Here is a 17,974-nt window from a genome sequence, read left to right on the forward strand (position 1 = left end):
CTAGCACAGTGATAGCTTGTATTTACATTATCTGCATACATGCTGTATCTCCTCAGTAAAACGTAAATTCCTTAAGGGCAGAAACTATTTCATTTTTGTCTCAGCATCTGGCAGACAACAAGGCTTAAAAAGCACTGGCTGAACTGAACTAAGTTGTTGAATAGTAAGCACCCAATACAAGCTTCCATATGAGTTACAAGACTCCATCTTAGAAGAGCTTCCATGACTGCAAAATGCCTTTCACCTAAAGTACAAAATATGAAATACTAACAATTCTTACCTTTGTTAACAGCTCCCTGTTTATTCTGAAGTTTACTGTTCCTGGTCCAGTGCTGATTTCACTTACTACTGTATCACATTTTAGCTGAAGATACAAATAGATTAAATTAGATATTATATGAAAAGAGACACATACAGTATTAAGATTAAAACAGGTGTTTGTTTTACAAGGGCATCCAGTGAATTTTCCTTTCAGTCAATGCATCTTGTCTCTATTCTCCTACTGTTTCTTATTCTATACCCAATTCAGACTCTTTCCAGGTTCCTTTCGTTTATCCCTTTTATCACTTTCTGCCTACTCTTACGTCCTGGAATACTGTCCCACTCAAGGTCTCCATTCTTCCCCTCTGAAATTCTAAATACTTCTTGTAGTAGATGGTGACTTGCCATTACAATACTTTATTTATTCTGACATGCAAATTTTACACATTATTTCTATCTGAACATCATAAAGTACATAGTTTCATATTAAACACTAACATTTATGTACTTAATATAAATAATTTAGCTGGTTTTCAGACAGTTATCTTGTTCTATGGTCAGTTCTCAGAGACTCCTAAGAACAAGTTCCTCGAAATATGCATCTTTTTAAATTATTAAATGTATACAAATAAACAGACCTGATGATAAGTAGTTTGAGCAACTCAGGGAACTGGCAAATGTCACTGTGAAACCACTAGCCATTATTTTAGAAAAATAATGTGCCTACAAGGCTTAAAATCCTGCATCCATATGAATGTATATAATGTAAAACATTCAGTTGATGTTTGGACAATTATCTGTATATTTTTCTATATATCTGTTCATAATGATGTCTAAAATGATCAGTTCCTGGAATTATGCATCTTACTTTTATGTATGTTAACTTATTAACTGCCTTCAGATAACAGGGCTGGATGATATAACCTGGGGAAATTATGAAACTAGCTGATATCACTACAATGCCACTAGTCATTATTTCTGGGAAATCATGGGCGTAAAGAATCAGAAAAGGGCAAATGTTGCATGAAATGGTGAGCGAAGAAGGTAACTCATTCCTAGGTTGTATTAATATTAGAGCATCCAAAAATAGGGGATATAATAGTCTCAACTACACTGCCAGGCCCCATGAGAAAGAACTGGCCAATGAAAGTCTCAATATGGGGGAAGAGGTATCAATGATTATGGTATAAAGACAAAAAGCATCACTAGAATACTTTGCTTCTTTAATTGTTCTACAAATAAATACCAGAAAATTATTAGTCTAGAGATTAAAAAAAAATACTTCAAACATTATTAAGGTCTTCAAATATCTGAAGGGAAATCCTAAGGAAAAGTACTAGACTTCTTTTGCTTACCACCAGACAGCAAAACAAGGAACAATGGGTAGAAGTTGCAGAGAGAGGTTTTTTATCTTTTTACCATAACAAACATTCATTAAACGGTTATTGAATGAGTGTGAGGCATTGTTTGGTGAAAACAAAATAATACCTCTCAGTAAGGAATTTAATTCTGTTTAGACTTTAAAATAAAATTTTTAAAAAGCTTTGCCTTTATTTTGGCCTGACTAAAAGGAAAATTTCTGCACAGAGCTGACTATACGCAAAGGCTCTCCCCTAGGAGGTCTGAGGTCTTCCAGCAGAGGGAAGCTGGAGATCACTTGTCAGATACACTGTAAAAGGGGATTCATATTTCAATTACAGGTTAACCCAGACAGGACCGACCCCAAGTTCCTTTCCAACTCTAAGAGTCTAATTTCTTTTGCAATGGATGTCTTTCCTAAGAAGAATTTGGCTTAGCTTAAAAAAACCCTGTTATTTATTTACAGGACTATTTTATTACCTTAGCTAAATTCATTAGCTAAATCATCTTAATAGTCTACTAATTAATAATAATAATTAATATTCTATTAAAAACCATTTCCTGCCCCAGTTCTCCCCTGCTTCACTTGTAATAAACTTGTTAACAGATCTGATCTAACTTCACATTCTGATACCACTATACTAATAGCTTACATTTAATTATTTATTACCCTCATATTTTTTTTAGCTATTAAACAAACTTTGGCTGTTAGGAGTAAAACAGACTTGTTAAATCATACAACTCTTTCCAACTATTTTATATTTACACCCAATTATTTTCTTCTCATTTTTATATTTATCTTCATTGAGAACTATTTCAAAATTGTCATCTACTGCTCCAATTTATCTACTTCATTCTACATTTTAAATACATTCTCCCAAATATTCAGAAGTCTGCCCAGATTCAAATAATCTGTAAATTTAATTAAAACTCTAGAGTCATCCTCCAAATAGTTAACCAGAAAATTAAAACATGCTAGTTCAAGAGCAAATCTTTTATATGATTTGAAAAATAATCATAGTTGTACAGTGAAATTTTAAAATAAAATCAACTTAAATTGGTTAACTTTGGGCAATGATCACTATAAATGTATGATTAATATGAGATAGTCTGTTTACTATATTTTTTAAAATCCAGTAATAAATTCAATATCTAATCAAAGAAAGACAATTAGGTGTTAAAACTACCTTCTCTGCTAGTCTTTGAACTTGAGCTTGGATATCTGGTTTTGAGTGATCACTGTTGCTCTCCAGCACAGAATGTACAGAAAGTTGGAAATCAGCTACTTCTCTAAAAAATACAGAAAGAGTATAAAATTGTTTCTTCCTATAAAAAGTCACAGGAATTCTAAAGGACTATGGGTATTTTCCATTTCGACCTTATATTTACAATTTTAAAAAGCTTTCATATCAAACAAAATAAGTAAATAAAGCTATTTTGTACCTGTATTGTACTTTTAGCTCCTCTACCCCACCCCTCCCCATCCCAACTAATCCCATGTCTATTATCTGAAATACTGCAGTATTCCAGAGAGTTAGACAGGGAAAATATTATTATTCTCATTTTACAGATGAAAAAACAGCTTTCAAAAGGTGCAGGAACTAACAGGGAAAAGTCTATTCTGTATCTGATTCTCACAAAGGGAAGAACCGATTTCTAGAGTAGAAATGAAGGGAATGCTGGGGCACAGGAGCCTACATGTTTCAAGATATTACAAAGGTGTTGCTTCCTGTTCTCTGGAAGAATGAGAGCAACTGATAGATAGCTCACACAATATAGTGGTATCTTTGGAACACAAAAGAAAACAGGAAAGACTCCAGCATGTTGGGGAGATCACCTATGACGTACAAAAGGAAAACCTGGAGAAGTTGTATAAGACCAAGCTGAAAAGGCAGAAAGGGCTTCACTAAAAGTCAGTGGAGGGGAGTACTACACTAACGAAATCAACAGAATGCTTAAGAGATCCAAGTATATGTTTCATACATAAACTGAAATAAACATATCTCAATCACCAACTACAGTATGGATTGAATACAGGCTTAGTTGTGTTTCAACACAATGACATATGGTATGCTGAGAAAGGTGTCAACTTACATTATCTCTAACGCCCCGTTTAGCTGAGATCCTGAGACCAGAGAAAAGTGGGGTAGGAGTACAGGTGAAGAGATACTATATTTTAGACAGCACCAGTACTTCAGCCTACAAGAATTTGGTTATTGGAAGCCCTTGTATACTTCAGTTACCTTATGTGTTAATAGGAGTCACAAACTCTAACCCTATACTTTTTCTCTTTTCTAAATTCTAGTAAAAAACATAACTTTACTTCTCTAAGAGAATAGCAGTATAGACAATGTAGGAAAATTATTAGAATTTGCCATAACAGCCAGCAAATACGAGAATTACAGAATTTAATAGTTGGAAGGATCTTCAGGGTCTATATATTCTAAAGAATTCCTACTCTCACAGCCCAATCTCTATTTGAAGACATCCAATTAGGAGGAACATTCGACCTCCTGAGGCAAAACATTCTCACTTCTGGACAGGACTAATTGTTCAAAGAGGGACTATAATTTTTTCCCGTACATATATTTCAATTTTACAATGTCAATGAGAATATGTTTTAATATATAAAATCTTACTTCCATAGCTAGCTCCCTGGAAACTTAACTATTTTGTATACTGTAGCAAAAAATGTTTGTAAACACATACTTCATCAATTAAAATAGTAGCGTTTCAGTTTACTATAAGAAAAATAAGATACTTTACTCTTTTCTGGAGATTGGAACTGCAGATATTGACTTGATCAAGTTTTCTGGTGGAAGATCCAAAACTCTGGAAAGCTAAAATCAAAATAAAGTTAAAGCCAATCCAAAATAACTGTTAAAATACTCTTACTTCACAGGGTTATATTCAGTCATAGACTACATGTTCATAACTCCAATTTTAACTGAGTAAAAAAAATTTCATTCAACATGAATATCCAACACTAAATATTTCATAGCAACTCAGTTTTATTAACAAGAACAATAGAAAGCCACAAATACTTTTAATGTTCAAGGCTATGACAACAAACGCTAGCAACACAACTATACGAAAATCTGGTCTTTAAAAGAAAAACAAAAGGAAAGAGCCTCAAAATAAAACTCACACCCTCAGATAGTAAACATGCCTAACTTCCACCATCTTGCATCCAGGTAATTTTAATAAAAACCATCTAATTACATAATGAAATGAACAATTGTTGGCTTGTGAAATCATTTTAAAAGGTTTTGAACTTCAAAAAAATTTGTTTTAATTATTTTGCACATGAAACCAAACACTATTCTTAGCTACTAAGATACTGTACCTGTTAATTCTGAAATCCCCTATGAAAAATTGGCTATATAAGACAGCCTTACCTAAGAGAACCACACATTATTTCATCTGGCAAATAAGATGAGAACTTTGCTAACAAGTGATTAAGATTTCAAATAAACAAAAATAATTCTGATAGAAAAATGACTTAAACTGCTAGAAAAAACACCATTTTAATTTCAAGTTATTTTAAATATGGTAATAACTTTTAAGTAAATGACAAAATCAACTCAAATGGAAAAGCATTAAATTAAGCCACCAAAGGGCTTAGGGATAAGATAAAAAAGTTTCCATCAAGAGCTACTTAAAATTCAGTTTGGAATTTTTATTCTTAATATTTACCATTAGAGGTTCACAGATTAAGGCAAGAACAGATCTCAAAAGCCATTCAGTCTAAATTTTACAAGTGAGGAAACAGAACTCTATAGAATAAATTCTGTGCCCAAGGTCACTTAACAAATTTAATCCTGTGAGCATACAGGCACACACAGACTCCAGAGGTAGTATTTCAAGGCAGGTTCCCACCCTGAGCAAGTCAGTTTTTCAGTTCAATTCAACAAAAATTTATTAAGCATTATTTACTGAGTTCTGGAGTTACCATATGGAAAAATAATTGTCCTAGAACTCAAAGATCTTAACACTTAATAGAATTAAGCAGTCACACAGACAAGTATGAACATATAATGCTGCTGGTCAAACACATTCAAAAACTCACTGTGATCTCCTGCTGGATAAAGTATAAAATCCTTAGCCTGATATTGGGCTCTAAAATTTGGTTACAACCTCACTTTTCAGTCTTACCTCATACTACTCATTCCATATTTCAGCTAAACAGGACTACTCACCACTTTTTATTTTTTGCTTCTGTGTCTCTATTCTCATTTCCCTGAACTTGGAACGTGTTAACCAGCCACATTTCTACCAATCACAATTCTACCTGTCCTTAAAAGATCAGTTCACATGTCAATTCTTCCATACATCCTTCCCTGCTCCTGTCAACCATCTATCCTCCAAAACTCTATCCTCATAACACTTTCTTTTGTATCCCTTTTTAAAAACTTTCTAGCACCTGTATTACAGTTATTTGTAGGGGAGGTAGTTACAAATGCCAGAATAGTGTCAAACCTCTATTATCTATCTGTATATGTGTGTGTGGGTATACATATATGTGTCTGCGTGTATATATAGGTATGTGTATATGTGTGCATGTTTGTATGTCATCTTCAGTTTTTGACTATAAATTCCTTAAGGTCAAGGACAGGAATATCATCTGCTTCTAGTTCCCAATTCTTTCTTCACTTCCCCTTTTCCAGACCCCAATCACAAGTTCTTTCCCTTCCTTACATTTTAAATTCTTCTTTGACACCCTAACCCGAGGCTCAATTTGTTTTAGACTAAACTTTATCTCTTATTTCTCTCTAACCACTACTTTCCAACAAGGTATGTATGGATGACAGGGTATGTGTTCTACATTCCTTAGATTAGTTCAGATGGAAGTGTTAAGTTCCTACCCTCCCACTTTGTTTATAGTCTTCTACTTGCACACTCTGATTATTTGAGATAGTACATTCCTTTACCTTTTCTTTCCTAGTGTATTTCTTTTTTTAAATATCAAAACATTAACAAAATCATTCTAAAACTCCTAACGTTATAATTCTGGGAGGACACAAATCTCCCTCACTAGAATATAAGCACTTTATTCTTATTTAGTTCCTTTCAACTTGTGTTCATATTTCAAAATTTCTACTTCTCTAAAGTCTTTCCATTAAGAATACTTAGAAGTTCTCTATTTCCTTGTCCTTGCTGTTCAGTTACTTCAGCCATGTCTGACTCTTCACGGCCCCTGGCGTGGTTTGCCATTTCCTTCTCCAGATCATTTAGTATATGAGGAGACTGAGGCAAATATGATAATATAGATAGTTAAGTGTCTGAGGCCAAATTTAAACTCATGAAGATGAGCCTTCCTGACTCCAGGCCCAGAATTCTATCCATTCTACTGCCCAGCTGCCCAAGCATAACATTCAGTTTTCCTGGATAAGTTATTTTTGTAAGCCTAGATCTTTTGTCTTTCAAAATCTGGCAGTCCAAGATTTCCACTCCTAAAAAGGATTATCTGCTAAATCTTGCGTGATCCTAACTGTAGATAGTGTCTGCACTTTCTTTTTGGCTGCGTGTAGTATTTTCTTTGATCTGAAAATTCTTGACGTAAATTTTTATTTGAAGGTTTCTTTCAGGAGGTGACTACTGGATTCTATTTTTTACTTTGTACCTTGGTTCTAATAGATTTGGGAAGTTTTCATTCAAGGTTTATAAAAATGACACCAAGGCTCTCTTTTCTTGGTATTAGCTTTAAGGCAGCCCAATGATTCTTAAACTATCTCTTCTGTCCTGTTTTCCAGGTCAGTTGTTTTTGAAATGAGACAACCTACATTTTCTTATTATTTAAGTCTCTAATTATATTTTAATATTTCTTGTCTCATGGAATCAACTTCTCTTTGGCCCATTCTGATTTTCAGGGAATCTGCTTACTTAAATAAAGTTTTGGATTTAAATACAAGGTAGTCTGGGAAGGAGCAGTTGGAGGGAAGCAGGAAAGGCTTCACATAGAAGATGAGCTCTCTCTCAAACGGAAGAGGCCTCCACAAAGAAACAAAGAAGAGTGCATTCTATGCACATGGCTCATCCAGTCCAAAGGTGTTAAAGGCCAACAGAGTGCTCCTGTCTGAAGAGGGGTGAAGTCAACTTGGCTGGACAGCTGTGTACCAAGGGGAATAATGTCCAATGAGGCTGGAAAGACAGATTAGGGCCAGGGTGAGAAGGGCTTTAAAATCTAAACACTGGAATTTATATTTCATCCAGTAACATGGTATAGTCAGATCTAAGTTTAAGGATAATTATTGTAGAAGCATTATAAAGAATGGATTACAGTGGTGAGAAATTTGGAGCAAGGATTACATTAGGAGGCTGCCGCAACAACCTACGCAAGAAGTGATAAGGGGCCGAACTAAGGTGGTAGCTATGTGAACAGAGAGAAAAGGTCAGATGTGAGAGATATTATAGAGGTACCAATGGCAAGAGTTAGCAACTGACTGGGTATATGAGGAAAGAGAAAGAAAGGAGTCAAGAATAACGTCAAGGTTACAAACCTTAGTGACAAAAAGGATGGTGGTACCTTCAACAGAAATAGGAAATCTGGAAGAGGGGGAAGATGTAGGGGGAAAAGATGAACTCTGTTTTGGACATGTGTTTGACGCATCTCAGTGACATCTAGTTTGAATGTCTCATAGAGTTGATATTATGAACAGATGGTAAAACTCAGGAGAGAAACATCTCATTTTATCACAACTTTGGGAGGCAGGTGCTATTATTAACTCCATTTTACAAATGAGGAAATTTATCATGTATATGACATCTTTATGGGAATGATAGATAGTTTAATCTCTGGGAGCTGATGAACGTCCTTCCCCAAAATAAGCATAAAAGCAGAAGACCTAGAACAGAACCTTGAGAAACACACACAAAATATGACAAGGGATAATGAGGCAAAAAAGGAGAAGGGTATCATAACAGTCTCCTGTAGAAGGGGGTGCTTGGAAAGCTTTTAAGGAAACTAGGGATTTTTAAAACTGAGGGTGACGAGAATGTGCAATTCCAAGTTTGGGAGATAGACAAATGTGCAAAGGAGCGGAGATGGGTGATCACAGACGTAGTAAAAGGCAGAAATGGGGCTCAAACCCAGATGTCCCGACTCCATATCCAGCACCCCTTTCATTACAACAAATGTGAGGTATTTAACACAAGGATTACCCTCCCCTACATTTAATGGCTGGTTGAGGAAATTGGTTAAAATAGGAAAAAATTGCCCTGTCCTAGTGCACCACACTGCTGCTCCACAGGCTGTCTTACCACATAAACTCCTGGGGGGCAGGACCTTCCCTTCATGTCTTGGTTTTCCTAGGGCTAAACAGCGTCTGACGCCCAATAAAACCCGTAACACACGCTTGAGGATGGATGATTTAGTCTCGGGGCTTGCAGGAGAAGCCCCGTTTCCAATCTCCCAGCCGAGAGACTGATACGGTCTGGATTTAAGAGAAGGAGCAGGCTGGAAACCGTGGCTTCCATGGTGGCCAGACAGCTGGGTGACTAGAGGACCCAGGACTCCTGAGCCCCAAAGTGGGCGTTTCACCACGTGCACTCCTCACCTTCCAGGGGCTGCTGGAAGGAAGCAAATCAAAGGGCTCTGGAAAGGGGGGTCGTGATCATAGTCCCTCTACAGCAGGGATGGTCGTGGCAGAAGACCACGAAGAGGAGCGACCTCTGCAAACAGAAAGGACGAGCGGCAAACCCGGTCCCTGTGCTGGCTAGCGACTCAAGACCCTTGGCCCGTGTCTCCAGGAGGGGCACGGGGCTTGGGACCGCAGCAGAGGCCTGCACGCCCGGGGCGGGGTGCGCTGCCACCGGCGGTCTCCCAATCCCGCGGCGGGAGGCGCCCCCGAGAAATCTGCCCCAGCCAAGCTTCCCTCCCCCGTTCCCGGGCGGGCCAGGTACCTGGGAGGCGATGGACCTACGGAAGGCGCAGGCCATGGCTCCACGGCTCGGGGGAACCGCGAACCCAGAACGTGACACCGGACCTTCGAGGACTAGACTCCAGCCCTTAGACCCTCCCCCCCAGCCCGTCCGGCGCTCGTCCCGCCCCGCCCCATTCCATAGGCCCCGCCCCCAAACGCGTGAAACGCTTTTCCGGAAGTAGACTGCGAACCAATCAGGAGCTCTCTTCCTCTCCCGCTGACCTTTCGCCCCGCCCCATCCGCCTGCCGCTGGGGAACTCGGGAAATGTTCAATTCCGCTCGAATCTAGCGGGAGCTGGGCATCATGGCTACCTCCTCAGTGTCCAAGGTGAGTGGGCGGAGGGGGCGCGTCTCCGGGCACGCAATGGACGTACCACTAGTTTATTCTCTCCCTTCTCGGCTACGCCCTCTTCCTCCTCCTCTTCCTTGGTTGGGACCTCTTTCTCACTCTGTACCTGGAGTGCACCTGGTGTCGGTCCAGGCTCGGGACGTGACGGGAGGAGCCGAGAGAGGGAGCCGCCAGATGGGTGCGCTGCCTGGGCAGGCAGTCGGGAAGTCGGGAAGACCCAGGTTCAAATTCGGCCTCAGAGGTTTAGCGCCCGCCGCTGTGACCACCGTTTGTCTCTTTTCCCCAACTGTAAAATGGAGATATTTGCGAGATTGTCGTGGGATCAAATGAGGTGATATTTGTAATATTTCTATTGATGTACGTGCTGGGCACGTAGTAGGCGCTAGATGACGTTTATTCTCTTCCTCCCCACCCACTCCGTTTAAGAAGCAGAGCCTTATCTGCACCCACCCATCTTCTGGTTTAGACTTAGCACCCGCTAAGACTCAGACCGTCAAGTACTTACAACTTCCCAGCCTTAACCCGAACCAGAATCCTAAGGAGATAGATTTAAAACGTTAAGCAAAACCGGAATCTTGTCCAACTTCACATTTTACAGATAAGGAAACAGACCCATGGAGGTTAAGCAGCTTCCCCGAGGTCACCCAGGTATTAAGTAGACAAGTTAGGATTTGAACCCAGGACTTCCTGGGTTCCATTGTGCACAGAATAAAAAACAGTTAAATTCGAACCTACTTCTTGCCACTCTAATTGGGTGCTGTCTCGTTCAGGAAGCCTTCCTATAGCCTTCCCTTAGACTGTAAGCTCCTTGAGAGCAGCCACTGCCTTTTGCAGATATGAGATTTTTAGGAACTATATGTCTGATGGAAGAGAGAGGGCCTGGCTGATGAGATATGCTCTACTGTATGTACGTATGTATGTATGTATGTATGTATGTATGTATATGTATAGGGCAAATAGAGTCAAAGAGACTAAGATGTTTCTGAAATGAGGGCCTAAGTGAGGCAGTGGAGCTAGACAGATAGTTTTTTCCAGGGCATCATAGAAACAAATTCCGAATCACTGGGTGAAAATTTAACAAAGAGAGTTTTCAGGAAGATTGAGGAAAGAAAAACCACAAGAGTCCCTAACGCATCAGCATTTCCCTCAAAAATAGCAAAAGAAATGACAGAAAGATATCTTTGACCAGGCTAGATTTTGATTCTTCTAAGGTTGTGCTCTTCCATAATTTGCAGCTATATCACATTGTTCAGAGAGTACTGCTATTAAAAAGGTGAATTTTGTGTCTGGAAGCAGGTTGGGATCAATGAAAGCACTGTGCTTAACCAAAAGCAATTCATTATGCTTTCTCCCTGTTACACATTTCTAGACCCTGCTTTTTGGCTCCTGTGACTATCTTTAGACATTTGAATCAATTCTATGAGTTTTCCATCCAATTATATAGTATAGTCTGGGTAATATTCATTCTTCATCTACTTGATTTTTCCTGTGTGGATAATTAGGCCAATTATTTTGAGAAATTATGAATCTCATTTAGGAGATAGCAGGGTTTATGGGCAATTAGAATAATGCCCTCCACAAATAGCATTGGAAGGTGTCACCATCTATAAAGAATTCCTCTTTCATTTGTATTTGTTGACTGTCTTTTATGTGAGTAGTGAACAATTTTGGCAGTTATGTATCTGTTTTATACCTCACTTGATGTTGACAGTCAAGATTCTTGAACAAATTTTATCTTTTGCATTTGTCAAGGGATATTATATGATTTTATGCATGGGAGACATCCTGTAAGAGAAGAGTATTTAGGACTATGTTTTACTTTATCAAAGCAAATGCTTTTTAAAAATAATCAAGAGTAAATAAAGTAGAATCTTAGATTATCAGCACTGCTCACATTATTGAGGATGCCTTAATTTGCACAAGCTCAAAACCTTGCTTCCTATTTTCATCAAACATGCCATTGATGCATGTTTAGATCGTTCTCATCAGGAGTTTATAGAGTTGAGACAGTAGGCATATGGGTCTGTAGGTCTCTCAATCCCATTTATTTATTTGTGCAGAGGGGGTATGTTTCTGGGTGCTATGATACTTTTCATGTTTTGCCTTCCAAGGAAACTTAATTCAATTCAAATTTAGTGTATGGAAATGTATTAAGTGTGACCAGTTGAACTTGAGATTAAATGATGAAAACTTTGTCCTGCCTTCTAAGACTCTCACAATGGAAAGCATGAACATCCCCTTTAAAATCATGTTGAAATAATTGAAGACATTCCCTTGAGAGAGTAGGGGTAATACCCTTAGCTTGGGTATACTGTTTACTCATTAAGGATGATTTGATTGTCAGGCTGTTGACCTGAACACTTGAACTTGTGTTTGTCTTTTGTTTTCTAAGAGGACCATGACCAAGATGATGACATAACTTGCAGCTGTCTTTGATTTGAGTGAGAGAGGGCTGTACAAGGTCACCAGTCTCCTCCAGAGCCATCTGGGTCCAGTGGCCAGATATTCATCTGAACTAATCCAGACGACTGGAGATGGCCCAGGATGCAATGGGAGACCCTGGTCATTTTAGGCTAAGATCTTATCAGATTCTCATTTTGAGTGAGATACACCCATTCATTGAATAGTTTCAAGTAGTTACTCAAGGGATGGCCCCTTTAATAAAAAAAATCAAACTGGGAGGGGAAGACCCTCAGGATTCCTGGGTAAAAGAGAAACAATTTGCTGTTTAGTATTTACATTCACTTTGTGCTGGGTGGGTGGGGGACCTGTCCAATCTGTGGGCTCTAGAGTGAATTGAGTTTAAGGCTTGGTGTTGGAGCAAGAACTTGGACTTAAGTTTATAAAAGTGAGCAGAGAAATGAATGAGTAAAAAAGCATTTAAGTACTTACTATGTGTCCAAGCCAGTTCTTGTGGAAATCAGATGTCCAGAGGGAGTTAAGTGTACTTACTGACCAGAGGTTGTTCTTGGGCCACTAAGGGAAAGTCTGCTTAATCATAGTGCTCCCTAGAGAACTCCTTTTGCCTCCAAGACGATACTTGTGAAGAGGAACTACAGGTTCTGAAGGCCCCTATGTTGCCTCCTTTGAACAGCTAAGACATAGTAGTTTCTTGGGGGAAGGTTATTCTTCTGAATATACCTTCTGTATATACTTGATTTCATTCAAATGCTCTTTGTCTTTGTTTTCTTCATTTCCATTTCTTTTTCTTCCCTTAGCATATTGGAGACTGACGTTATTTTCACTCTTTTGAGGAAATAAATTTTTGGATATAGAAATCCCAACAAATCTTTTGTTACTGTTGTTTCATGGTGGTGGTGGAGGGTTGTTTTGTTTTCTTTCGTGCGCGCGCGCGCGCGTGTGTGTGTGTGTGTGTGTGTCTCTGTCTCTTTCCAATTTTGTTTTTAAATGTCTTTGGAATAGTTTGACTTAATTGGATATCATGCCAAACTTTCCACAAACTAGTTTTTCCCTTCACTGCTTATTACTTTTGAAAAATAAGGTTTTCAAAATGAGTTTATATTAATAATAGATCACTTTAATAGAGCATTTTAAGGTTTACAAAGCCCTTTACATACATTATCTCATTTTATCTATATACTAAACTTGTGAGACAGGTGCTATTATTCTCATTTTGCAAATGAGGAAACTGCAGAGGTATGCTGGTAAATGTTTAACAACCAGGATACACTTTTAAATTTAATATGCATTATTAGCATTTTCACCATCTTTCACCATCTTAATTCTAGACAACCAATAAAACAATAAACTAAGCCCTGATTTTTGTAGCATTTGTTGATTTCTGAGGTGTAAATGTTCAGACTTAAAATGTAACAAATAACTCCTGTGAGAATCTGTTTGAGCTTGCCCCAGAACACCCTTGAAACAAAAGTTCAGAAAGATCAAATGATCCTCCATACACACACACACAGAGTATTTGTCTGATATGGGATTTTAATCTAGGCCTTCCTAATCTACAAGTCTAGAGTCTATCCCCTGTACCAAACTTCCTTCCAATTTGTATTCTAAAATGATATTGCCCTTGGGTGCCATGCCTCTCTTTTTGAAAGGACATCAACAATTTTTTGGTGTCACTATTTTTTTCCTCTTTTGACCTCATTGTCATGGCAATTGCTTTTCATTGATTAAATTTAGGAAGGAAATTATTATAGTTTTTATTTAATCCAGCAATAAATCTCAAACTCCATTTTGTTTATAGTTTCTGTGCTGCTGTTCCTCTTCTGTTACAGGAAATCCTAACAAGAAATATGATTTCTTTTATTTTCACTGTCTTTTATCATGAGTGCATTATTAAACAGCAAAGTATTGTATAAAAGTGGTTAAAGCAACAATGGATGATCTACAAATTGGATAGATAACTAGAGAGTGTATTTTCCCTCCAAAGTATAGAGGGAAAAAGTTTTGGCTTCTGTATATGGTTTTTTAATTGGTTAGTCAAATTCTTTAGCTACATAGATGAATGTTACTTTTATACTTTGAATTTCATTAATTTCTTGCTTTTTTTCTATAGGGTTGCTTTGTGTTTAAACCAGATTTTAAGAGGAAGAAGGTCTCTTTTCAAATAGGTGAGTTAATACTTTATTTCTTTTTCTGATCTAAGGAACCTGACAATCTTTTCCAGCACCAACCATAGGCATACATACCAATTTTGTTCCAAGGTGACTGTCAGAGAAGATAAATTCTTGGGGCTTTGACTTAAAAGAAGAATCTAAATAGACCTTCACAAATCAAGATATATAGTAAATGTCCTGTAATGGATGTTTTCAAAATTTTTAAATAGACACTAACTGCTTACCTTTTCTGTATGTCAGCAAAGAACTATTTATTTTGAGATAGATAAATAGATTTACTTTATTCATGCAAATCAAATTTTAATCAGTTAGAAAAAGTAGTGATTAAGTATTACTATGTGCTAGCACTGCTAATTGCCATGGAATAGAAAAGATAATATATGCAAAATTGTGAAGTAGAATTTGTGAACCTCATTTAGAATGAATGAAAAGGCATTTAGTAAATGTTCACTGGGTGCCAACTCCTGTGTTGGGAATACAAATACAAAAGTAAAGATAGTCTCTGCCACATTGTTAGGAATTTAAAAGACCCACATAGTCAAGAAATTTTTGAATTGAGACAAAAGTAATAATTTGAATGTGGAATAGGACTTTTCTCAAGAATCAAAGAGGTTAACTCTTCACCCTGTTCCTCATAATCTAAGCCAGGATGATGTGTAACCAGATACTTGAGAAGAAAATAATGATCACTTTAGGAGGAAAAAATGTAGAAGACATGACTCTAAACCATGGTTGGGAAATCTGTGGCCTTGAGGCCACATATGACCCTACAGGTCCTCAAGTGCAGCCTTTTGACTGATTCCAAACTTCAGATTTTATTCTGTGAAGTTTGGATTCAGTCAAAGGGTTGCACTTGAGGACCTAAAGGGCCACATGTGGCCTCAGGGCTACAGGTTCCCCACCAGTGATCTAAACACTACTTAAATCTTTTCACTAACAGAAGAAAAAAGAGTGACTTAGAGTTTTTGGTCTTTATTAAGTTGGTCTCAAATTAGAGTATCTGCCTTAGTTTTTAATTATTTTTTTCCTTGAAAGATTGAAAAGTCACAGAGTCAAACTTGAGATAATAAACAGTGAGTACACTTTAGAAATAATTCCTTTTTTCAGGGACTGGTAAGTAATAAAAATGTCTTTAATATTAGAAATTGCTTTTAGAAGTAGAAACTTAATTTAGTCTTGTAGACTATTGTTTTTTCTTCTTTCAAGAAAGTAAATGATATATGGTGACAGATTTTTTTTTTGTTAGCTGTGCAAGTATATTATGTAAAATTGTTTTGCTGGATTTTAGCTAAAATTCAATAAATAATCAGTGTTAACTGATTTGTTTATGTACCAATAAACCTACCAAATAATCATAACTCACATTTCCATAGTGTTTCATGGTGTACAAAGTAGTTTGTAAAGTATATGCCATGTCATGATTTACCATTTTAAAACTGGTCTTTATATGGTGCCTTAGAAAAGTGGCAGGCAACATTGATCTTTTGTGATGCTTAAGATCATAGAAATTCAGAATTAGAAGGCATTTATTTTATGGAGAAGACAGCTGAGACCAAAAGATCACTTTTGTTCAAGAGTACACAGCTAGTTAACTGAGGAGTAGCTAGATTTGAACTGAGGTCTTTTGAATTGTAGTTTAGTGCTTTCCCCTTATATATTGCATTTTTAGAGAATGGAAAAGATTGGAGGTCTTCGATTTATTGCTACACCCAATCACTGGGTTTGATGTCAAGCCTGTGCCCACCTAACCCCTCTGTAATTACCAAATTACATTAATTACCAAAGCCACCCAAGCTTCCTAACAGGTAGAACTGCTCCGGAATGGAATGGCCTGCCATAATAGATGGCAGCATCTCTGGAGCACTGAAGGTGGTTACATTGTCATGGCACAGGTATTGTTGATGGGATTCTGGTTCAAGTATGGGTTGGACTAGATGATCAGTGAGGTCCTTTCTGATTCTGAGATTCTGTGATTTATGATTTTCCAAGAACATCCTTTTTTTTGCCACTTCTCAATATTTTGGGGATAGTGTTTATCATCATGTATATTTCTGAGATATGTAAAGATTTGATGTTATACCTCCTCCTATGTGTTGTTAACCATTTTCTGTGACAAGTGTGCTATATGACTGACATTTTAGCTTGCGCTTCTGCAAGTTAGGGTGATTTTTAGTCTCAAACCAAGAGAGGTTTTCTTTGAAGGGTTGCATTGTATTTTTTCATAGTTAATATGAAAAAAAAAATAAAAAAATTCCAGATTTTTATTTCTTTTCTGTGTTCTCAGCTGACTATTTCAATGAAGGTAAAGGTCTTTCTGAAGATAGCAAACTGCGCTTTGACACTTGTCAGTTGTTATGGCAACAGATGAAATCTGAAGCTGAGGTAGGTACTATTATAATGACTCAGTTAGCTTAATATTTTAGATCACTTATAGTTCTTTCCTTCCTTTCCTTTATAAAATATTTGAAATAAAACAATTTGGTCAAGTGTAAGTTATATATACCTTTCATGGGAAAATCTCATGCACCAACTACCAAGCAGTAATAATTTTCAGACTTTTGTATTGTGTTCAAACTGAATGTCTTTTGTAACTAGCTCTTTATATGTAATTTTACTTTTGTTTTACCCCATGTACAGTCTTACTGCTAGACTTTGAAGCATGACTGTTATTTATACATCCTATGCCAACTCCCTAGGATTGTATCAGCAGACTAGTCAAGAGTTTTAAGAAGATTTATACAAGAAGTGATCTATCTCGCATCAGCATGGTTCCCAAAGGAAAATAATATGGGAAATAATAGGTTGGCAACTATGGTATACATTATTAAAGGAATTTGGTAAATGATATCACCCTCCTCAAATTATCTTAAAGCATTTCTTGTGGATTTGTCATTTACTGTTATCACATGTCCTGTTTTATATTATATTTGCTTATAGAAATGTCATATCTCACTATTAGATTATAATTCCTTGATGGTAGAGATGCTATTGTTTTTCGATCTTTATTTTCATTTACCAATCAAGTACAGTACTTCTCAGGTAAATAAATCGTTTAATTTTAATCTTTGCATTTATACAGCAGCTGTCTTGTAAATGTTTCTTTAATTTTTTAATTAAATTGAGATAGAATGAACTGAAAGGTAAGGAGAAGATCATGATATTTTGTGAAAAATTCACCACAGAAAGTGGATACTCACTCCTTGGAACTGATTAAGACAGTGGTGCCTTAAAAAAAAAAAAAATGGGACTTCCAGGAGCCAAGATGTTAGAGCAAGCAGTAAATCACTATAACTCTCCCATTTTCACTTGCAAGCAACAATAAAATAGCACTCCAAAGCAAAGCTTGGAACAACAGAACCAGTAAAAAGATGGGGTGAAGCAGTCTTTTAGCTCAAGAAACTAGAAAAATTGGCAGGAAAGGTCTGTCTCACTCAGTTAAAAGGGGAGTACATTCTAGGACAGGAAGTATCCCGGCAAGCCACACCTCAGCA

At 37.2% G+C, this 17,974-nt stretch overlaps 2 protein-coding genes across 7 annotated transcripts in view; one reads left to right on the top strand and one right to left on the bottom strand.

Annotated features, from left to right (window-relative positions):
* Positions 1-9,748, bottom strand: part of RARS2 (arginyl-tRNA synthetase 2, mitochondrial) — a 60,107-nt gene extending 50,359 nt beyond the window's left edge. For 2 of the 4 annotated variants that reach the window (XM_072642787.1, XM_072642785.1), the window contains exons 1-4: positions 9,523-9,748; positions 4,387-4,460; positions 2,808-2,910; positions 281-364 (exon numbers count right to left, since the gene is read on the bottom strand). In XM_072642787.1, coding sequence (XP_072498888.1) covers positions 281-364; positions 2,808-2,910; positions 4,387-4,460; positions 9,523-9,558 — 297 coding nt within the window. In that variant the 5' untranslated portion in view covers positions 9,559-9,748. Of the gene's footprint in view, positions 1-280; positions 365-2,807; positions 2,911-3,714; positions 3,751-4,384; positions 4,461-9,522 lie in introns of those variants that run through there. The other 2 variants (XM_072642786.1, XM_072642788.1) reach the window with 2 other exon arrangements.
* Positions 9,709-17,974, top strand: part of ORC3 (origin recognition complex subunit 3) — a 105,553-nt gene continuing 97,287 nt past the window's right edge. The window contains exons 1-3 of one of the 3 annotated variants that reach the window (XM_072642778.1): positions 9,709-9,870; positions 14,423-14,477; positions 16,768-16,865. In XM_072642778.1, coding sequence (XP_072498879.1) covers positions 9,847-9,870; positions 14,423-14,477; positions 16,768-16,865 — 177 coding nt within the window. In that variant the 5' untranslated portion in view covers positions 9,709-9,846. Of the gene's footprint in view, positions 9,871-9,955; positions 10,223-14,422; positions 14,478-16,767; positions 16,866-17,974 lie in introns of those variants that run through there. The other 2 variants (XM_072642780.1, XM_072642779.1) reach the window with 2 other exon arrangements.

This window comes from Notamacropus eugenii, chromosome 2 (genome assembly GCF_028372415.1).
Source record: "Notamacropus eugenii isolate mMacEug1 chromosome 2, mMacEug1.pri_v2, whole genome shotgun sequence".
In the NCBI taxonomy this organism is placed as follows: domain Eukaryota; kingdom Metazoa; phylum Chordata; class Mammalia; order Diprotodontia; family Macropodidae; genus Notamacropus; species Notamacropus eugenii.